The sequence below is a fragment of the Adiantum capillus-veneris genome, chromosome 6 (assembly GCF_014529385.1).
Source record: "Adiantum capillus-veneris isolate H3 chromosome 6, ASM1452938v2, whole genome shotgun sequence".
In the NCBI taxonomy this organism is placed as follows: domain Eukaryota; kingdom Viridiplantae; phylum Streptophyta; class Polypodiopsida; order Polypodiales; family Pteridaceae; genus Adiantum; species Adiantum capillus-veneris.
In genome coordinates, this window is record NC_140936.1 from 10,454,405 (window position 1) to 10,471,192 (window position 16,788).

A 16,788-nucleotide genomic window follows, 5' to 3' on the forward strand; every position below is an offset into this window, starting at 1 on the left:
GAAAGTGGTTCTAATGCTTTTTTACCTTCAATGGTGAGCTCTAGTGGGTAGATACCTCCCTTAGCCAGAAACACTTCTGGATTTTGACAATCTATCCATAGAATATCATCAAAATACCTAAAAGGGGTGGCTAGCTCAATTAATATTACCCTAGAGGTAGGAGACAACATCATCTTCTCATAGTGATTGTACTCCAATGCATGTAAATAAAGATTACACCAGATAGGTGAACATGCAAGCCCCATAGGAATTCAATAAGTCTGCTAGTAGAATTTTTGGTAGCATTGAATATACATATGGTTAATTAACCAAACATTGATATTAATCACATCATCAACAGAGAAGGAGGTTCCACTCTGATATTGATATACATATGGTTAATTAACCAAACATTGATATTAATCACATCATCAACAGAGAAGGAGGTTCCACTCTGATATTTGTTTTTTGACCATGTCCCCTCTTGACACAAAGCTGGGAATTTTTGAAAACAAATGAAGGGAGCATTCACAATTTGGAAAGCACAAGTAATAAGTTTATGATTGGTAGGTTTACACAATCATAGATAGACTCAATAATCCACCATGACTGAATTTTCAAAATATGGCAGAGAATAGCTTTTTGGTTAAGGAACCTTGCTCTTTGTTTAAGCTTTGGGAGACAAGATTTCAACAAGTAGGCCATAAGTAAGGAGGCCTCCTCGTAAATACTAGAAGCACCACAAGTTAGCCATCTGAAACTATTCTTGTGTAATTTAAAAGATGCCAATAGGAAGGGCAGAGGTGCTAAGGAAGGTATATTCATCCTCGTAAGCATATCCCTTATAATCTTAGAAGGGTCTTCTGGGAAAAGAGTGAAGTCCCTGCTAGTGTCTTTGTTGAATTTCCTTCTGTACAAGTGCTTTACAAATAAAAAGTGGGTTGTTAGGGGCTTTGTCAATGGTTGTAATAAGATATTGATTCTTGAGAGTATTAAAGATGACATTCATATCCAAGTCAGGAGTATAACCAAAATTTTGAGGCAGCCAACCAAGACAATAATCATAAAAGGCTAGCTTAACAGCGTTGATGTCAAGCGAAGAGGGCAAGAGATAATTTTTTTAGTCAATAGTCTTAACATAACCAACAAAAGCTCTTCATATTGCTGATGTAGATTAGGGGTGCAAGAAGGTATGTGATTTAACCCGAACATGAGTACTTACTTAACCTTGGGACGAACTAGTAGATGTTCTACTCATGTTAGCTACAAACCCAGGATTAGCTAGGGTACATGAACAAGGAGAAAGTTCAAAGGTAGTAGTGAAAACATGCTTCTGGTTTATAAAGTAAAACCTTTAAAGAAGGTCTTAAAGCTCCATGTGAACATACACTTCTCCCAAGATGGGGACAAAACAAAGTTCAAGCCAAAAAAGAAAAAGTTCTTAGACTTGGTAAGTCCATCAGAGAGTTACATCACAAAACATCAATAAATAGTAGATCATTTTTCCTTTGCATGGGGGCTAAAGATAATTGTCCAGTAGCTTCTTTTGAAACCTACAGTAGTAAGTAATTATTAGTTATAGAGCAGCGGTTTAGTAGTAGGGAGGCAACTCGGTTAAAGGCTTGTCGTACACCCCCATTAGAGCTGGCAGATGGTTGTCCCAGGTTTACAAGAAAGCTAGGGGTATAAGAGGTTGTCAGGGTCATATAGCTACCCACAAAATCAACCGAGGAGGTGGCATTCCAATTTGGATTAGGGGGAGGAGCAGAATGAGCCATCCTATTAGTGCCCATATGCCTTCCCCTACTGCAATTAGGTTTTTGAAACTCACCCCGGGCCCGCTTAGGAGTCATGCCATCATGCAACATATCTTTGTTGGGGGAGATAGCTTTTCTAATGAAGGCATCTACCTTAGAAAGGTTACTACTAGAAGCATGCAGTTGTCCGAACAACGCCATCTGTTTAATTGCGTCCTTTAGCTTATCACGGTAGAAGACATGAATTAATAGGGCCTTGATAGCCTTGAGCTTCAGTAGCGATCCATCTTAAGAAAGTTAACATGGATTAGGTTTAAGAGAAGGAGCAGGAAAGAATACGAAAAGGTTATGTAAGATCATCCACAGAGCATGGTCGAACCATAGGATGTTAGCATCCTTGCAAAAATCACCCTCTTGCACATGGTCACATCCACACTTAATGAATGGCCGATGCACATTCCAAAGGTGGGTGGTATAGTTAGAATCCCGGCCAGTAGTGCTATGTGTGTGTGTGTGTGTGTGTGTGTGTGTGTGTATGTCTGTGTTGGTTTAGTTTGGGGGGAAAGGCATTTGGAGAAGACTCGATGTTAGCTGGTGTATGAGCAAGGTGTCTCTCTTGAGAAGGCTCTGTGAAAGAGTAGAAGGCCCCTTTTATAACACTTTTTGTTGAGATGTCGAGCTCTACATCTTGAGCTGGCATCCACTACGGGTTTTGGCCACTTACGACATTTACTCATTGGCGCGTTAGGTGACCGACACGGAGGATCTCTACCAATGATTCTATAGCTGGACTACACTTATAGTGCCAGCCTAGTACGCTTCTAGCGTGTTCACACTTAGTGACCGCATGTACATATGTGCTACTTTTCAGCTTTAGTACTAAGTCATTTTGTACTCTCTTCTTCTGTACGAAGAAGAAGAAGCTTTCCATCTATGTGTGCTTTGTGCTTGTCTTGTGTAGCTCTCTTGCATCCTCTTTCTTTACATGGTATCAGAGCCTGGTGCAGGCAAGAGAGGCTAAGAGAGCAAGAGCATCACAATCCCTTTGTTCGTACAAGTTTCTGAACAGGTCTCCAAAGTGCAGTACACAGAGATTTACTGTACAAGTACAGTGGTTGTATGTACGCTTGATTGTGGACACTCGTTATGTGTAGAAAGCGTTACAGGTACCACGATAGCAAGTTCAATAGATTTGCAGGTTTTTGCAGATTGCAGCTATTTTGTCTTAGTGCTTCAAGATGTCTGACGGTTTCAGTCAGATTGTTACTGAGAAGCTTGAGAAAAATAACTACCGTGCATGGAAGTTCAGAATAACTAATTTCCTAAAAGGAAAAGGTTATTGGGACTATGTAGAAGGAGACAATGAAAAGGAACCAGAGATTCCCGAGGCAAATGCTACAGCAGAACAAAGAAAATCTTTGAGGGACTGGCAACAAGGCCAGAGCAAAGTGATGTATTGGCTTTCTATGAGCATCACAGATGGCATGATGGGCTATCTACAGGATGCTGAAACCCTCGCCATTGCATGGAAAAACTTAGGCAAAGTGTTCGAGGTGAACACCAAGTCCAGGAAGCTTCAACTAAAGTCGGAGCTAAATCAGATTAAGAGGAACAACCTCTCCATCAATGATTATGCTTTGAAGATCAAGAGTATCATTGAAGCTCTTGGATCTATTAAAGTCTCAGTGGAAGATGATGACATTGTCCGTGCATGCTTGGATGGTCTAGGAGATGAGTATGTACATTTCAGGTCTTCCATGAATACAAGAGACGACATCCCCGTGTTCCAAGATTTGATTTCTATGCTTATTCTTGAGGAGAAGAACCTTGGTCTTGACACATCTACTTCTCGTGGCAGAAATAGGTCTGAATAGGCCTTCTATTCTAACTCCAACAGAGGTAGAGGTAGAGGTTGTGGTCGAGGCCCAAGTGGTTGCAGGGGCCAATTTCAAGAAGGTCAATCAAATCAAAACAATACAGGTGGCAAAGGAAACCAGTCTCAAGGCAGGGGGAGTCAAAGAGGTCGTGGTGCAGGATCAAGCAGGCAGCAACATACTGCAGATAGCAGAGAATGTTGGACTTGTGGTGAAAAAGGTCACATGTCACGTGACTGTCCAAAGGGAAAAGCAAGTGGAATGAGAGTACAGGGCAACTATGCATCTACTAGCAGAGATGCAGATGACAGCAAAAACGAGCGCATGTTTGTTATGCAGCATGTAATGAATACAATGACTGCAGAGAATTCCACCCAAGATGATGTTTGGTATGTGGATTCAAGTGCCTCTAATCACATGACCTCTCGTGGAGAGTGGTTTAGAGATATGCGCAAACCAGATGTGTCAGGCTATGTGCAGACAGGAGATGACACAACTCACCCCATTGCTCATGTAGGGGGCATACCTCTAAATACGGAGAGTGGGAAATCAAAGTACTTAGCAGATGTACTTCATGTCCCAAACATTACAAAGAGTCTTGTTTCTGTTGGACAAATGGTTAAGCAGGGTTTGCAGGTTCGTTTCAATCCAAATGGCTGTTATGTAGAAGATTTCCAGAATGGCTGTAAGCTGATCACAGAGGGCAAATGTGTGGGCAGAATGTTTACTCTGAATGTAGACATGCCTGAGGTAAAAGCTGCATTATTTGCACAGGGCACAGGTGTTGTGGCTGATGTTGACATTTGGCACAAACGCATTGGCCATGTCAATGAGCAGAGATTACGTAGCATGCAATCAAAACAAATTGTAAAAGGTTTGCCCAAATTCAAGGTCGATGGTATGCATAAAGTGTGTGCAGCATGCCAGTTTGGAAACAGTCAAAGGGCTCATTTCCACATGAGCGCAATGTATGTAAAAAGCCACTTGAGGTGGTGCACACAGATGTTTGGGGTCCAACCGATACTGCAAGATACATGGTTGCAAGTATTATGTCTCTTTCATTGATGACCATACAAGGAAAGTATGGGTCTACTTCATGCGTAACAAAAGTGAAGTGTTTGGTCACTTTCAAGAATTCAAAGTCATGATTGAGAAGGAGACAGATATGCAAATCAAAACATTGAGGTCAAATGGAGGATGAGAGTACTTCTTCAACGATTTTTTAGATTTTTTGCGAATGCATGGTATACGCAGGCAGTTTACATGCAGATATACTCCACAGCAGAATGGGGTCGCAGAAAGGAAAAACAGGCACATTGCAAAGGTTGCACGTGCATTGATGAATGAGAAGAACATGCCTCATCATTTCTGGGTTGAAGCTGTAAATACAGCTGTGTACATTATGAACAGGACACCTAGAGTTGCGGTGCATGATGTAACGCCTGAGGAAAAGTTTACAAGTACAAAGCCTGATTTGGCACACTTGAAAGTGTTTGGCTGCATAGCTTACGTGCATGTACCAAATGAGTTGCGTAGGAAATTGGATCCTAAAGCAGAGAAATGTATTCTTGTGGGATATTCCCTTGAAGAAAAGGGGTATAGGTGCTACAATCCTACTACACGAGAATTACGAGTGAGCAGAGATGTAGTCTTTGATGAGATGAGCAGCTGGTACAGTAATACACTTGGCACTATTGGGGCTGATGTAAAAGATGATGTGGTTATACAAAATGTGAGGCCACAGTCACAGGTTTTGAGTGGACCACAAGAGTCGTCTTCTCGTGGCTCTGTTGAGAAGCCATGGAATGGTAGACTATGTACGCAGGTTACTCCACCAACAGGTACATGGAATGTATCACGAAAAGGAAAGGAAAAGGTTGATGAACCTCCCTTTATGGCTGATGCATCATCAGGGTTTTCACATGTAGACATGGATTCAGATGGTTCTGAACAAAGTCTTGATGAGGAATTTGGAATTCCGGCTGTCAGGACACCTGGTGTAAGGAAAGTAGAAGAAGATGCTAGAGGGCAAAGGAGTGGCCCATGACCGCGCAGATCTAACAGAGTCAGAAATCCAATTCAGAAATTGACTTATGATGGGTATCTAGCGCATCACCAAGCCTACATGGCTAAGGTGATACAGGATGTGGAGCCCACATGTTTTGAGGATGCAGTTGGAAATGTGCATTGGGATGATGCAATGAATGAAGAGATGGCTGCATTGGAAGCAAATGACACATGGGAGTTGGTGCCATTGCCAAGTGGCAAGAAAGCTATTGGCTGTAAATGGGTGTATAAAACCAAGCATAAGGCTGATGGTAACATTGAGCGTCACAAGGCAAGGCTGGTCGCAAAGGGTTATGCACAGACGTATGGCATAGACTATGAGGAGACCTTTGCTCCAGTGGCAAAGATGACGACTGTGAGAGCTGTCATAGCAGCGGCTGCATCTAGAGGATGGATTATGCATCAAATGGATGTAAAGAATGACTTCTTGAATGGTGAGTTGCAAGAGGAAGTGTATATGGATCAACCACCTGGTTATGTCGATCCAGGTTACCCAGATTATGTATGCAGGCTTCTCAAAGCTTTGTATGGTTTGAAGCAAGGCTCTAGAGCATGGTATGACAGGATTGCCAAGCATCTTGTCAGTATTGGTTTTAGGAGAGCTCATGCTGATCATTCACTCTATGTACGTGAGAGTGATGTGGGGATTGTGGTCATTACCATATATGTAGATGACCTTATTATTGTGGGTGACAATGCTATGGAGATTGACCATGTGAAGGGTCTTCTCAAACAGGAGTTTGAAATGAAATATTTGGGCAAGTTGCGCTACTTTCTTGGCATTGAGGTGATCAGGACTCCAGAGGGTGTATGTCTGTCACAGAGACAATATGCTTTGGACATGTTGTCAAAGTATGGTATGGATGATTGTAAGCCAATTTCTATTCCCTTGGATGTGAAGGCAAAGCTGAGTGCAGAGAAGGGTGATGTTGTTGAGGATGACAATATGTACAGGAAGATTGTGGGTAGTCTAATCTACTTGACTATCACGAGGCCAGACTTGAGCTACACAATAGGCTTGGAGAGTCAGTTCATGCAGCTTCCGAAGAAGCCACATTTGGATGGAGTACGACGCACACTTCGGTATGTGCAAGGGACTCTTGACTACGCATTGTTCTATGCAGCAGATGCGCCATTAGCATTGTATGGGTATACAGATGCAGATTGGGCAGGTAGCATTGTTGATAGGAGATCTACGAGTGGCTTCATGTTCTCTTTTGGGAGTGCTGTTGTTACTTGGAGCAGCAAAAAGCAACCTACGGTTGCTTTATCGAGCACAGAGGTCGAGTACATAGGTGCAGCAGTTGCAGCGTGCGAGGTAGCTTGGCTACGCACATTACTTGAGGACTTGGGAGTGCAGGTGGACCAGCAAATTGTCATCCATTGTGAAAACCTCAGCAGCATGCAGTTGGCTACGAACCTAGTGTTCCATGCCAGGACCAAGCACATAGAGGTCCATTACCAGTACGTTCGAGAGCGAGTGTTGGCGGGCGACATCGACTTGGTCTACGTCAGCACAGAGGAGCAGGTAGTGGATATCTTTACCAAGGCCCTCGGAGGTGAGAAGCTTCGACGTTTACGGACTATGCTTGGACTCTACGACATGCAGAGCTCGAGGGGGAGTGTTGAGATGTCGAGCTCTACATCTTGAGCTGGCATCCACTACGGGTCTTGTCCGCTTACGACATTTACTCACTGGCGCGTTAGGTGACCGACACGGAGGATCTCTGCCAGTGATTCTATAGCTGGACTACACTTATAGTGCCAGCCTAGTACGCTTCTAGCGTGTTCACACTTAGTGACCGCATGTACATATGTGCTACTTTTCAGCTTTAGCACTAAGTCATTTTGTACTCTCTTCTTTTGTACGAAGAAGAAGAAGCTTTCCATCTCTGTGTGCTTTGTGCTTGTCTTGTGTAGCTCTCTTGCATCCTCTTTCTTTACACTTTTGTATGAATGCCCTTATCGTCCTTGGGAAAATCCAAATTGGCCAACCTATTTCTATGTCGATCATGTGTGTATCATGGAGAGGTGCATAAAGATACACACACACACACACACACGCATACATGTACCTTTGATTGGTAAGAGAAAGCAAGGCCTACCCAAGGCAGGTCACACAAGCTAGTATAGAATAGAAAGATGTGTTGAAGCAATGAAAGCTTGTGAACAATTCTTGAATGTTGGCTTATGCTTTCTGAGCAATCCCACATTGCAATTTAGTGGTGGAAAACGTTTTTGCCTACATAAGGCACGTGTGTTGGGAGAGGATCAAGGTGGGAACACGAGGGCTATCCAATCAAGCTCTATAAATATGAAAATCTTGGATAATAAGTAAATTTGGGAAGCAACCCATTCCTCAACACATTGCATCATAAACTCGAGACACCATCTTTGGGAGCCCAAAGCCTTAACCACTTCACTCGTGCACCTGCTTTGAAATATTTGTGAATCAACTTGACCGCGTAAATTTTGGTGCCAAATCTAAGGGCTTTGATTAATTATGTGGTGCCCAACATGGCATTCTCCCTTGATCCCCTCCCACCATGCCCATGTCACTTAGACGGAGGTACACAACGTCTTGGAGCCAAGTCCCCCTGGGAATTAGTGAAAGCAATTGGTGATTTCCTCACCACATATCAATTAAAAAACCTCTCTCCTTTACCTTACCTAACGGTTATTTATAAAGCCCATAAAATCGCCTTTAGGTGGATCACATGTGGGTCTAATTGTTGTTTTTGGAGGTTTCTTTGCTCTTAGCATGTATTCTCAAAACATATGTCCCTTGCCTAAAAATTAGGGCACACTCACTCAACCAAAAAGCCTTATTATGTTGCAATATCAAGCTACAATCTTGGTGAGTTGTGGATTCACTATATGAGGTTATCCTAAATCTACCAAGAAAAGTAGACTCTGTATTCTCAGCTGATGTCAAAAAGTGCTATGAGAACATTCCGCAGCATCGGAATCATTACCATTACGAACTCCCTCATTAGTTATGTCTTTGATCAATGTGGACCTTTCATCTCATTTAAGAATTTCCCAAGTAAATGTACAAGTGGAAGCTGGTCGCAACAACCTTACAAAAATCAGTTATCCTTTGACAAAAGACAAGTCCTAGAACTAAACTCCTGGCTGATTAACAATATGTACATCCAATGTAATGGGAAGGTCTACAGGCAGATCAATGGAATCCCCATGGGATTGGCGTGCTCTCCCATTTGGTGTAACCTTTACCTACATGCATTGGAGTACAATTACATTAACTTTGTCTTAAAAGATCCTCTGCATCGGCATCACCTTCTCCATCTAAAAACTCCCTTCAGGTTCTTTGATGATATTCTTTGGGTTAACAATGAGAAACCCAAGTATTTCACTATCACCAACCCCATTTATCCTCCCTGCCTATCCATAGATGACAACAATACCATTTTTTTCGAAGGCAAAGGTATCAGCACAACTTTTCTTACCATGAAGCTTGAAGTACATCATGGGAGACAAAAGTATGGTGGTTCCCGTCCATGTTCTAAAGTTTATCCACAGAGGTAGCAATAGACCATCTAACTGGTCTCACAAAGTCATATTATCCCAAATCAAACCCATCATCTTTTGTAACCACTCTATAGAACAAGAGTGCTCTGATATATAAACCCCTGTACAAGCCTTTTGTCTGAATGGATTTGAGAGAATTAGACTATGGAGAATCATCTAACAATACTTAGAATCCACACAATCATGTACAGACTTCAAAAAAGTAAACTTATGCCTCAAAGGGTGGGCACTATGTCCCTAATGGGGGCCTAGTGCCCCCATTAGTGGACCCTCCTACAAACAAATTGGACCTAGTGTAAAAGAGAAGGTTTTTTCTACACACACCTTGGATTTGTTTTCCTATGGAAACTAAGGCTTAATGTGAGTGGTTTTAATATCATAAGGGAGATTTTTGTCTACCAGAGAGGAAGTACCACAAATCACTTTTACACACTTCCACTAGACCACTACGCTGACATGCAACCTTGCATGACAGGTATTGAAGAAAGACTACATCAAAGAAGGTGACCCTACCACCTCTCCCACGTCGCCCCTTGCTCCCACCACCCCACTCTGCGTGAAAAAACCACCCCCGCCTACTTTTTCAAAAATGGAAACTCTACAAATCTATATGAAGGTTGCAGTGTGGGATATTGAGAGCTTAAGTTTGCAGGACTTTGTGATTGGGCCATACTTCCCTAACCAATTCAATATGGAGCTCCCCAATCAGGTATGGGCTTTCATCATAGGATTACTTCCCCGTTAAATTTCTTGCCTTAAGCTATGGTGGACATCGATAACAAGTGTCCTTCATTAATGACACCTGCCTTCCACTTCTAACTCCTCTTTTGTTGTTGGCTGTGATGGTGGCAGTTAACATTTGAAGGACTTACCATATCTCACATGCAAGTGGTGTAATGGAATTGTTGTTTTTTCTTCCTTGATTGTACATTGCCCAAGTTACATGATAAATATACCATTGCTAGACTTTTTTATCTATAGATGATTGGCTGTTTTATGCTCTGATGGTTGAATTCCTCCTACACACACTTTGTCACAACAGCTGACCATGATAGCATCTAAAGGGGTTCTGATTGTGATCTGAATCACTTATCTGACTAAAAACTGTGACATCTAACTGTATGCACTCAATTTAGACTTAAGTTGCTGCCATATGGAAGTTTACCATATGCTTTACTATACACCTCCTGTATTGACAAGCAGCCTTCTCATAGCATAATGATCTCCACCTTGGGTAGGAATACTCTGAAATGTTATTTGATTTCAATGTTGCTGGCCTACTATGCTATTTTGATTAGCATGGCTGAATGTGTACCACTAAAAGCCTAACTCAGTGGGAGCTTTCCCTTGTGGGTTTAACCCTTAGAATAAGGAATCAGTGAGAACTATCCCTTGATGTGCTAACCTTAAAAGGTAAATAGTTTTTCATAAAAAAACTCCCCTTCCTTTTATGGCTCCTCCTGGCATAACACCGCCGCGAGGCTTTTCCTGTCGCCATTTTTCCCCTTCCCTCCTTTCACTCAATAGGCTCCACGAGTGGTGCTTCCCTTTCTGATGATGTTGACGGCTTAACCAGGCTTGCAGCTCGTCTTTTTCATAATTACTCCTCATCTTAGGGCCCGCTCACCATCTCGATGGGATTACTCACATAACTGCGGTGTCTGCAGCCTATTCCACTATATAAGGTGAGGGGAACTCCCTCACTTAGACTTGGTGTAGACAGGGTTAGGTCTGCTTGATCCTTTTCTTCACAATAATCTGCTGTTGTGATGATGGGCTCACTCCAAAGGTTTTATTCACCGCCATTAATGTTTATTGAGCATTCTACCACACTGGCTTTTTTAGTCTTTTACTAATGTTAATAAAAGGTATACCTGATCCGATGTTGCAGGGTTTTGGAGTAAAACTCTAAATCGAACATGCTCTAAAATTTTGGGCAAAACTGTACATTTGGGATTTTCTTTAGCTAAAGCATATGTTTGATAAACTTGGCACTATTAATTGCACATCAATTGATGGTTTCTTTTTGCTTCCTGCCTGGTACTATTTACATACTTACTCACTCTAGTTTTTTGTTTCTTGACACAAGTGGGATCAATTCTATAGGTTACTGATCAGGTTGTTACCTAAATGTGGTATACTATGGTAATATGGGGAGACTGATCTAACTGATCACTGGTTAATACTCTGAAATATTACTAGATGGTTCATATTCTTGTGGGTTATGAGGAGATTCAAGGAAACTTATCATTGAAACTTTTGAAAAATTGGTGTTTCTTTGCATTAAAATTGATAGTTATGGTGAGAATAGTGGCATTACTAGTTATGCTGCCAAAATCTGAATTTGGAATATTGCAGTTGTTTTTTTGTGTATGATATATTCAATTTGCAGAAAATCTGAAACATTGGTGCTCTGGCTATGGATCTGGCTCTAGCTCTGGCTGGCACTTCTTTGACACTTCTTTTACTCTGGCAAATTCTTCTCTAAACTGTTGCTAGATCCTTTCACTTCTTACTGGCCTCTATGGTTTTGCAGGATTATAACATGGTTTGGCTTTTTCCTGGTTTGGCTTTTTCCTGGTTTGGCTTCATACATAAATTAGTTTTCATAAAAAAAGCATTGGCTTAATTTCTGATTTGGCCTTGTGAAGTACTGATCTGGGTTTTTTTGCTCTACCACCTGTGTATGGTATGGCATGGGGGGAGGCTACTTGCATTAACAAAACACTAAACATTCAGCTTGATACTTAGTCTATTAGCTTAAAACTGGTTCTTTTTTTACTACATCTGGTTGGCCAGTTCTGGCTCTGGCTATGGCTGGCACTTCTCTAGCTCTGGTTAATACTGTTCTGCGCTGTCTTTTTTTTTTTTGCAAGATCCTCTCACTTTTTTGTGCTGACCTTGTTGGACTTTGTCTTGCTTGCCTTGAGGTGATAAATCTAAAACATACCATTGATTACTGGATTAATACCTTTAATCTGGTCCAGGTTTGATAAATCTGGACATACAAAAATCTCTATACTAAGCAGGGGGTAATGGTCCTTTTTTTCACTACATCTGGTCTTCTAATCCCACTCTCTACTTATGGAAAATGATTTGGTGCTTTAGATACCTAAGTTTGTTATGGTATTATGATTTGGGGGAGATTGTTTTGACTTACAAATCCGACCTCACCTATTGCTTGGATGTCGGGCTTATATGTGGTTTTTCACATACAATTTCCACTACAGCTAGTGAATATTGATTTGGTCTGGTTTGAGTATAATTGGTTGCAGCCAGATTTTGTACCTTCAGCTTGATACTTAGATTGTTAGCTTAATACTGGTCCTTTTTTCACTACATCTGGTTGGAATCTTTTTGGCCAACTATGGCTTAAAATCTGGATAAAGATACTTCGGGCCTTCTCACTAAAGGTTGAGTAAAAATCTATCTAAAAACTTTTGTTGTTATACCTTATTGATGGTTCGTTGTGGCACTAATTAAGGGATGACTTGAAAGCATTTTTTACCATTGAGAATGAGCTCTATTTTTTTAACTCTGTCTGATACTTCTTGGGCAATTCAATCTAGCTGCTGTTTTGATACCAATCTCTTTATGATGCTTAAATGGGTGCTGATAGGTAAGCAGGCCTATTGCAAAATATTACTCGTTTAACTAAGGTTTTTGTTGGTTGACCTAAACCTGGGTTTTTTTCATACAATGCTTAAACTAGGGAAATTATATAAGATGATATGGAGTTGTCGACTTCCTCTCACAGTAAAAGGTTATTTTAACATATGAAGCAATTTTGGTAGGATTACTTTGTATTGGACAGTAGCTAGTCTAAATTTTTTAAGTTTGACATGGACAACAACCGATAGGTTCTCTGAAGCCTACCATACATAGCCAAGTCTAACATATCTGTTGTCTTGACTATATGGATGCACGTGAGAACTCTATCTTGGCTTAAAAATGGTTAAGCTTGCCGCAGTCTGACTTTGGAAACACTTGATGATTCAACTTGGATAGTTCTGATACCCTTGTATAAACTCATTTGGAATGATACTTCATTCTTATTATGCTATACAGTTATGAATCAAAGACTGAGTTGTTTATGTACTAATCTTTGCCTAAACATCTTCAGCCAGTCATCTTTTGAATGTCTTGTTCGTTGGTGTGTATTTATTAAAATTATAATAGCTACACACACACACACACACACACACACACACACACACACACACACACACACACACACACACACACACACACACACACACACACACACACACACACACACACACACACACATACACACACACATGTTATGTTTCAGGCCACTGGCCGGTGGTTGGGCGCCCACCGCCCAGCTTTACATTCTTTGGATATAATGGAAACAGGAAGGTGTTGAGAATTCTTCCTCTCATAAGCTCCACCAAGACTGTGTCTCCTTCTCTTTCCCCCTTTTGTCCTTCCCTCTCTTGCATCCCGCACTCTCCGGATCCTCACCCCATAAGTGGTATCAGAGCAACGAGCAACGAGTATATTTCCGTCCAACGGCGGAAATCGGCACCGACATTCCCATTCTACACCGACACGTAGGTTTATAGGGGGCTTTTGAGCCAATTTACACACAGTGTGTAGGCTTTAGACACTTACATGCACAATGCTTTCACAGGCACTTTTGGCAGTCATTTTGACAATAGTTTTTTGCGGACAAATACATTGACAGATGCATACTTTTTGAGGACGCATAGTGCTATTGAGCTCTTTTGAGAGCAGATATCCCCATAAGGATCCTTTTTACTTCACGCAACAGTTCTTGGCACCTGTTCGTGCGCGATCACTCATATATGTTGAGTTGCGGTTACTACCTTTGTACGTCTTTTGTGGTGCCATTTTGGCTTCACGTTATGGCAGTTTTCCCAGCCATTTCTGAGACTAGAACCGAAAGAGCCCTTTCTGAGTCCGTGGCTAGTCATTTTGAGTCTGCTTAGCCTTTGGAGGGTCATCGTGTGAGGTTTTATTTGAGCTAGAGTATTCTTGAATGTTGAGATACCTTTGGTGATACAGGTTGCTTGAGTTCCCCTCTTAGGGTACCCTCGCCCATAGGATATGTATCTGGTCAGACTTTTTGCTTTTGACGTTGAGTTGGCGGTCATACGATAGTTGGTTTTGAGTAGTTTATGCCCAATGGTTGTTCTGAGTAGTTTATGCACTTACTTAGAGAGAGAGAGAGAGAGAGAGAGAGAGAGAGAGAGAGAGAGAGAGAGAGAGAGAGAGAGAGAGAGAGAGAGAGAGGAGCCCCTACATTTCTTAGCTTAGACCTCTCTCACTCTCTCTAGCTTTCCTAATCTATTGTAAGTTTATATAGTAACACTAAAAAAAGAGCAAGAAAAGAGAGAGAGAGAGAGAGAGAGAGAGAGAGAGAGAGAGAGAGAGAGAGAGAGAGAGGAGCCCCTACATTTCTTAGCTTAGACCTCTCTCACTCTCTCTAGCTTTCCTAATCTATTGTAAGTTTATATAGTAACACTAAAAAAAGAGCCTACATTTCTTAGCTTAGGCCTCTCTCACTCTCTCTAGCTTTCCTACTCTATTGTAAACGCTCGGTACTTGTCAATGTTGCACTACATAATTCAAACGGATAGCTCAACGCACGCCCTCACACGTGTGACCCACCCCTATTAGTGTGCATTATTTTTATGCATTTTTTGCATTTTTTGTAATTTTGATTTTTGCTCACCAGGGAAGGAAGACCTACAGAACTGCACATGCAAGGAGGAGGAGAGCCCATCTAGTTGCACCCATGGCTGATGATGCGAAGCCTGTGGTGATGCTTGGAGGAAATAGGGGAGACGCTGGAGTAGGGGATGTAGTCGAGTTGGAATAGGGTCATGACACTTTGTGACCTCACTGCTGCCTTCGAGAGGACCTAAATGGATAAAAAGTGAAAATGCCAGTTTGCACGCGTGCGTACACACACACACACACACACACACACACACACACACACACACAGAGAGAGAGAGAGAGAGAGAGAGAGAGAGAGAGAGAGAGAGAGAGAGAGAGAGCGCACGAAGAAATCAATACTTTTGCAGTGGGCTGAAATAAATTGTACTTTGACAGCTTGCACTAACTCTCTCTCTATCTCTCTTTGAGTGCTGATCGTGCTGATCGCCTGTGTCGTTGGGCTGTAGGCCACACTCATCGGAGCAAGGAAGTTGCACCACGTGTCCGAAGGAGCGACATGAATCTCTTCCCCCATTATATATAACATCTATACTGTTTATACTATTATAAAAGGGGGATGGATTCTGGCCCCCTCCCTTGGACATGTGACAACGTTTCCTTCAACCAGCGAGCTCCGATGGTGTGTACTCTACAACGTGGCCCGATGAGAGAGAGAGAGAGAGTAGATACCCTAAATGATGGTGAGTTTAGTGTAGTCTGATAGTTTCCTATACGACTCTTCTTCTTCTCTCTCCCCGGTCCCCAGCGCACTCAAATAGTGTAAATTCTCATCGTTCGGAATCTTTGAAAATAACGGTTTGTGTTGCACAGTGTCAACACAAACTAAGTTATGCAATGCTCGCTCCACGTTGAACGCGCCTTCTGTGGGTGCTCTTCTCTCTCTCTCTCTCTCTCTCTCTCTCTCTCTCACACACACACACACACACACACACACACACACACACACACATCCGCGGCGCTCTCATATGACAGTGGCTTTTCTTCAGCGGAGGTACGATAATGCTCTGGCAGAGAGAGAGAGAGAGAGAGAGAGAGAGAGAGAGAGAGAGAGAGAGAGAGAGAGAGAGAGAGAGAGAGATATTGATTGGTTGATTTTGCATTGTATCTCAGATACGATCATGCGTACTGCTCTTCCACAAGCTGCTACATCATGAAATTTTCAGCCGCTGGTTGAGTTCCGAGTAATCTTCCTTCAAGGAAGGTAGACGAGTCCCTGTCGTGTACTAAGGCAATTAAGTGTTAACATGCACGGGTGTGTGGCTTAAGAGCGTGTTCATGTCTGTGTATGTTCGCATATATACAATGCAAAACATGGGAATGCTAGTGCGCATATGTGCATAAATGGGTTTGTTTGAACAATGCTGAGACTTGTTTCTTTCAGCAAAGTGTTTAGGCTTGAGAACTAACATGGAAATCCATATGGTGTAACTACACTGGGACTCAACAAAGAGGTGGGAGAGTACGAAATGTTTTTGAAGGACCAGAAGTATGATGGTTTTGGACTAAGGTAATCTGAACTCATAGCAACACACGATCATTAACAATGAGAGCATGTCATAGTTGCTAATTATAGCTGTTCATCGTGTTCCCATTCTTCAGGACTAAAGGTGAGCTAAATGATTATGTACTTTGTCAACATACCGCCCATTGGTCCCATCATTTGAGTGTAGGTCCTGCAGAGGATACAAAGGTCTTTTATCAAAGCAAGAGAGCTTTCACCTGTACGTTTTACAGCGTCGCTCTTGTTGAGTTATTGACCTTAGTGCATAGTGTGATTTGATAAGTCTGAGCAGCATGTTCGGAAAGAAGCCCAATGAAGTGATGAAGCT

General features: G+C 42.0%; 1 protein-coding gene across 11 annotated transcripts in view; it reads left to right on the forward strand.

Annotated features, from left to right (window-relative positions):
• Positions 1–15,749: 15,749 nt before the first annotated feature.
• LOC147455141 (uncharacterized) overlaps positions 15,750–16,788 on the forward strand; it is a 43,806-nt gene continuing 42,767 nt past the window's right edge. For 3 of the 11 annotated variants that reach the window (XM_086513967.1, XM_086513971.1, XM_086513969.1), the window contains exons 1-4: positions 15,754–15,950; positions 16,070–16,160; positions 16,341–16,466; positions 16,559–16,680. In XM_086513967.1, the coding sequence (XP_086370093.1) occupies positions 16,426–16,466; positions 16,559–16,680 (163 nt within the window). In that variant the 5' untranslated portion in view covers positions 15,754–15,950; positions 16,070–16,160; positions 16,341–16,425. Of the gene's footprint in view, positions 15,951–16,069; positions 16,161–16,340; positions 16,467–16,558; positions 16,681–16,788 lie in introns of those variants that run through there. The other 8 variants (XR_015188320.1, XM_086513973.1, XR_015188322.1 and 5 more) reach the window with 6 other exon arrangements.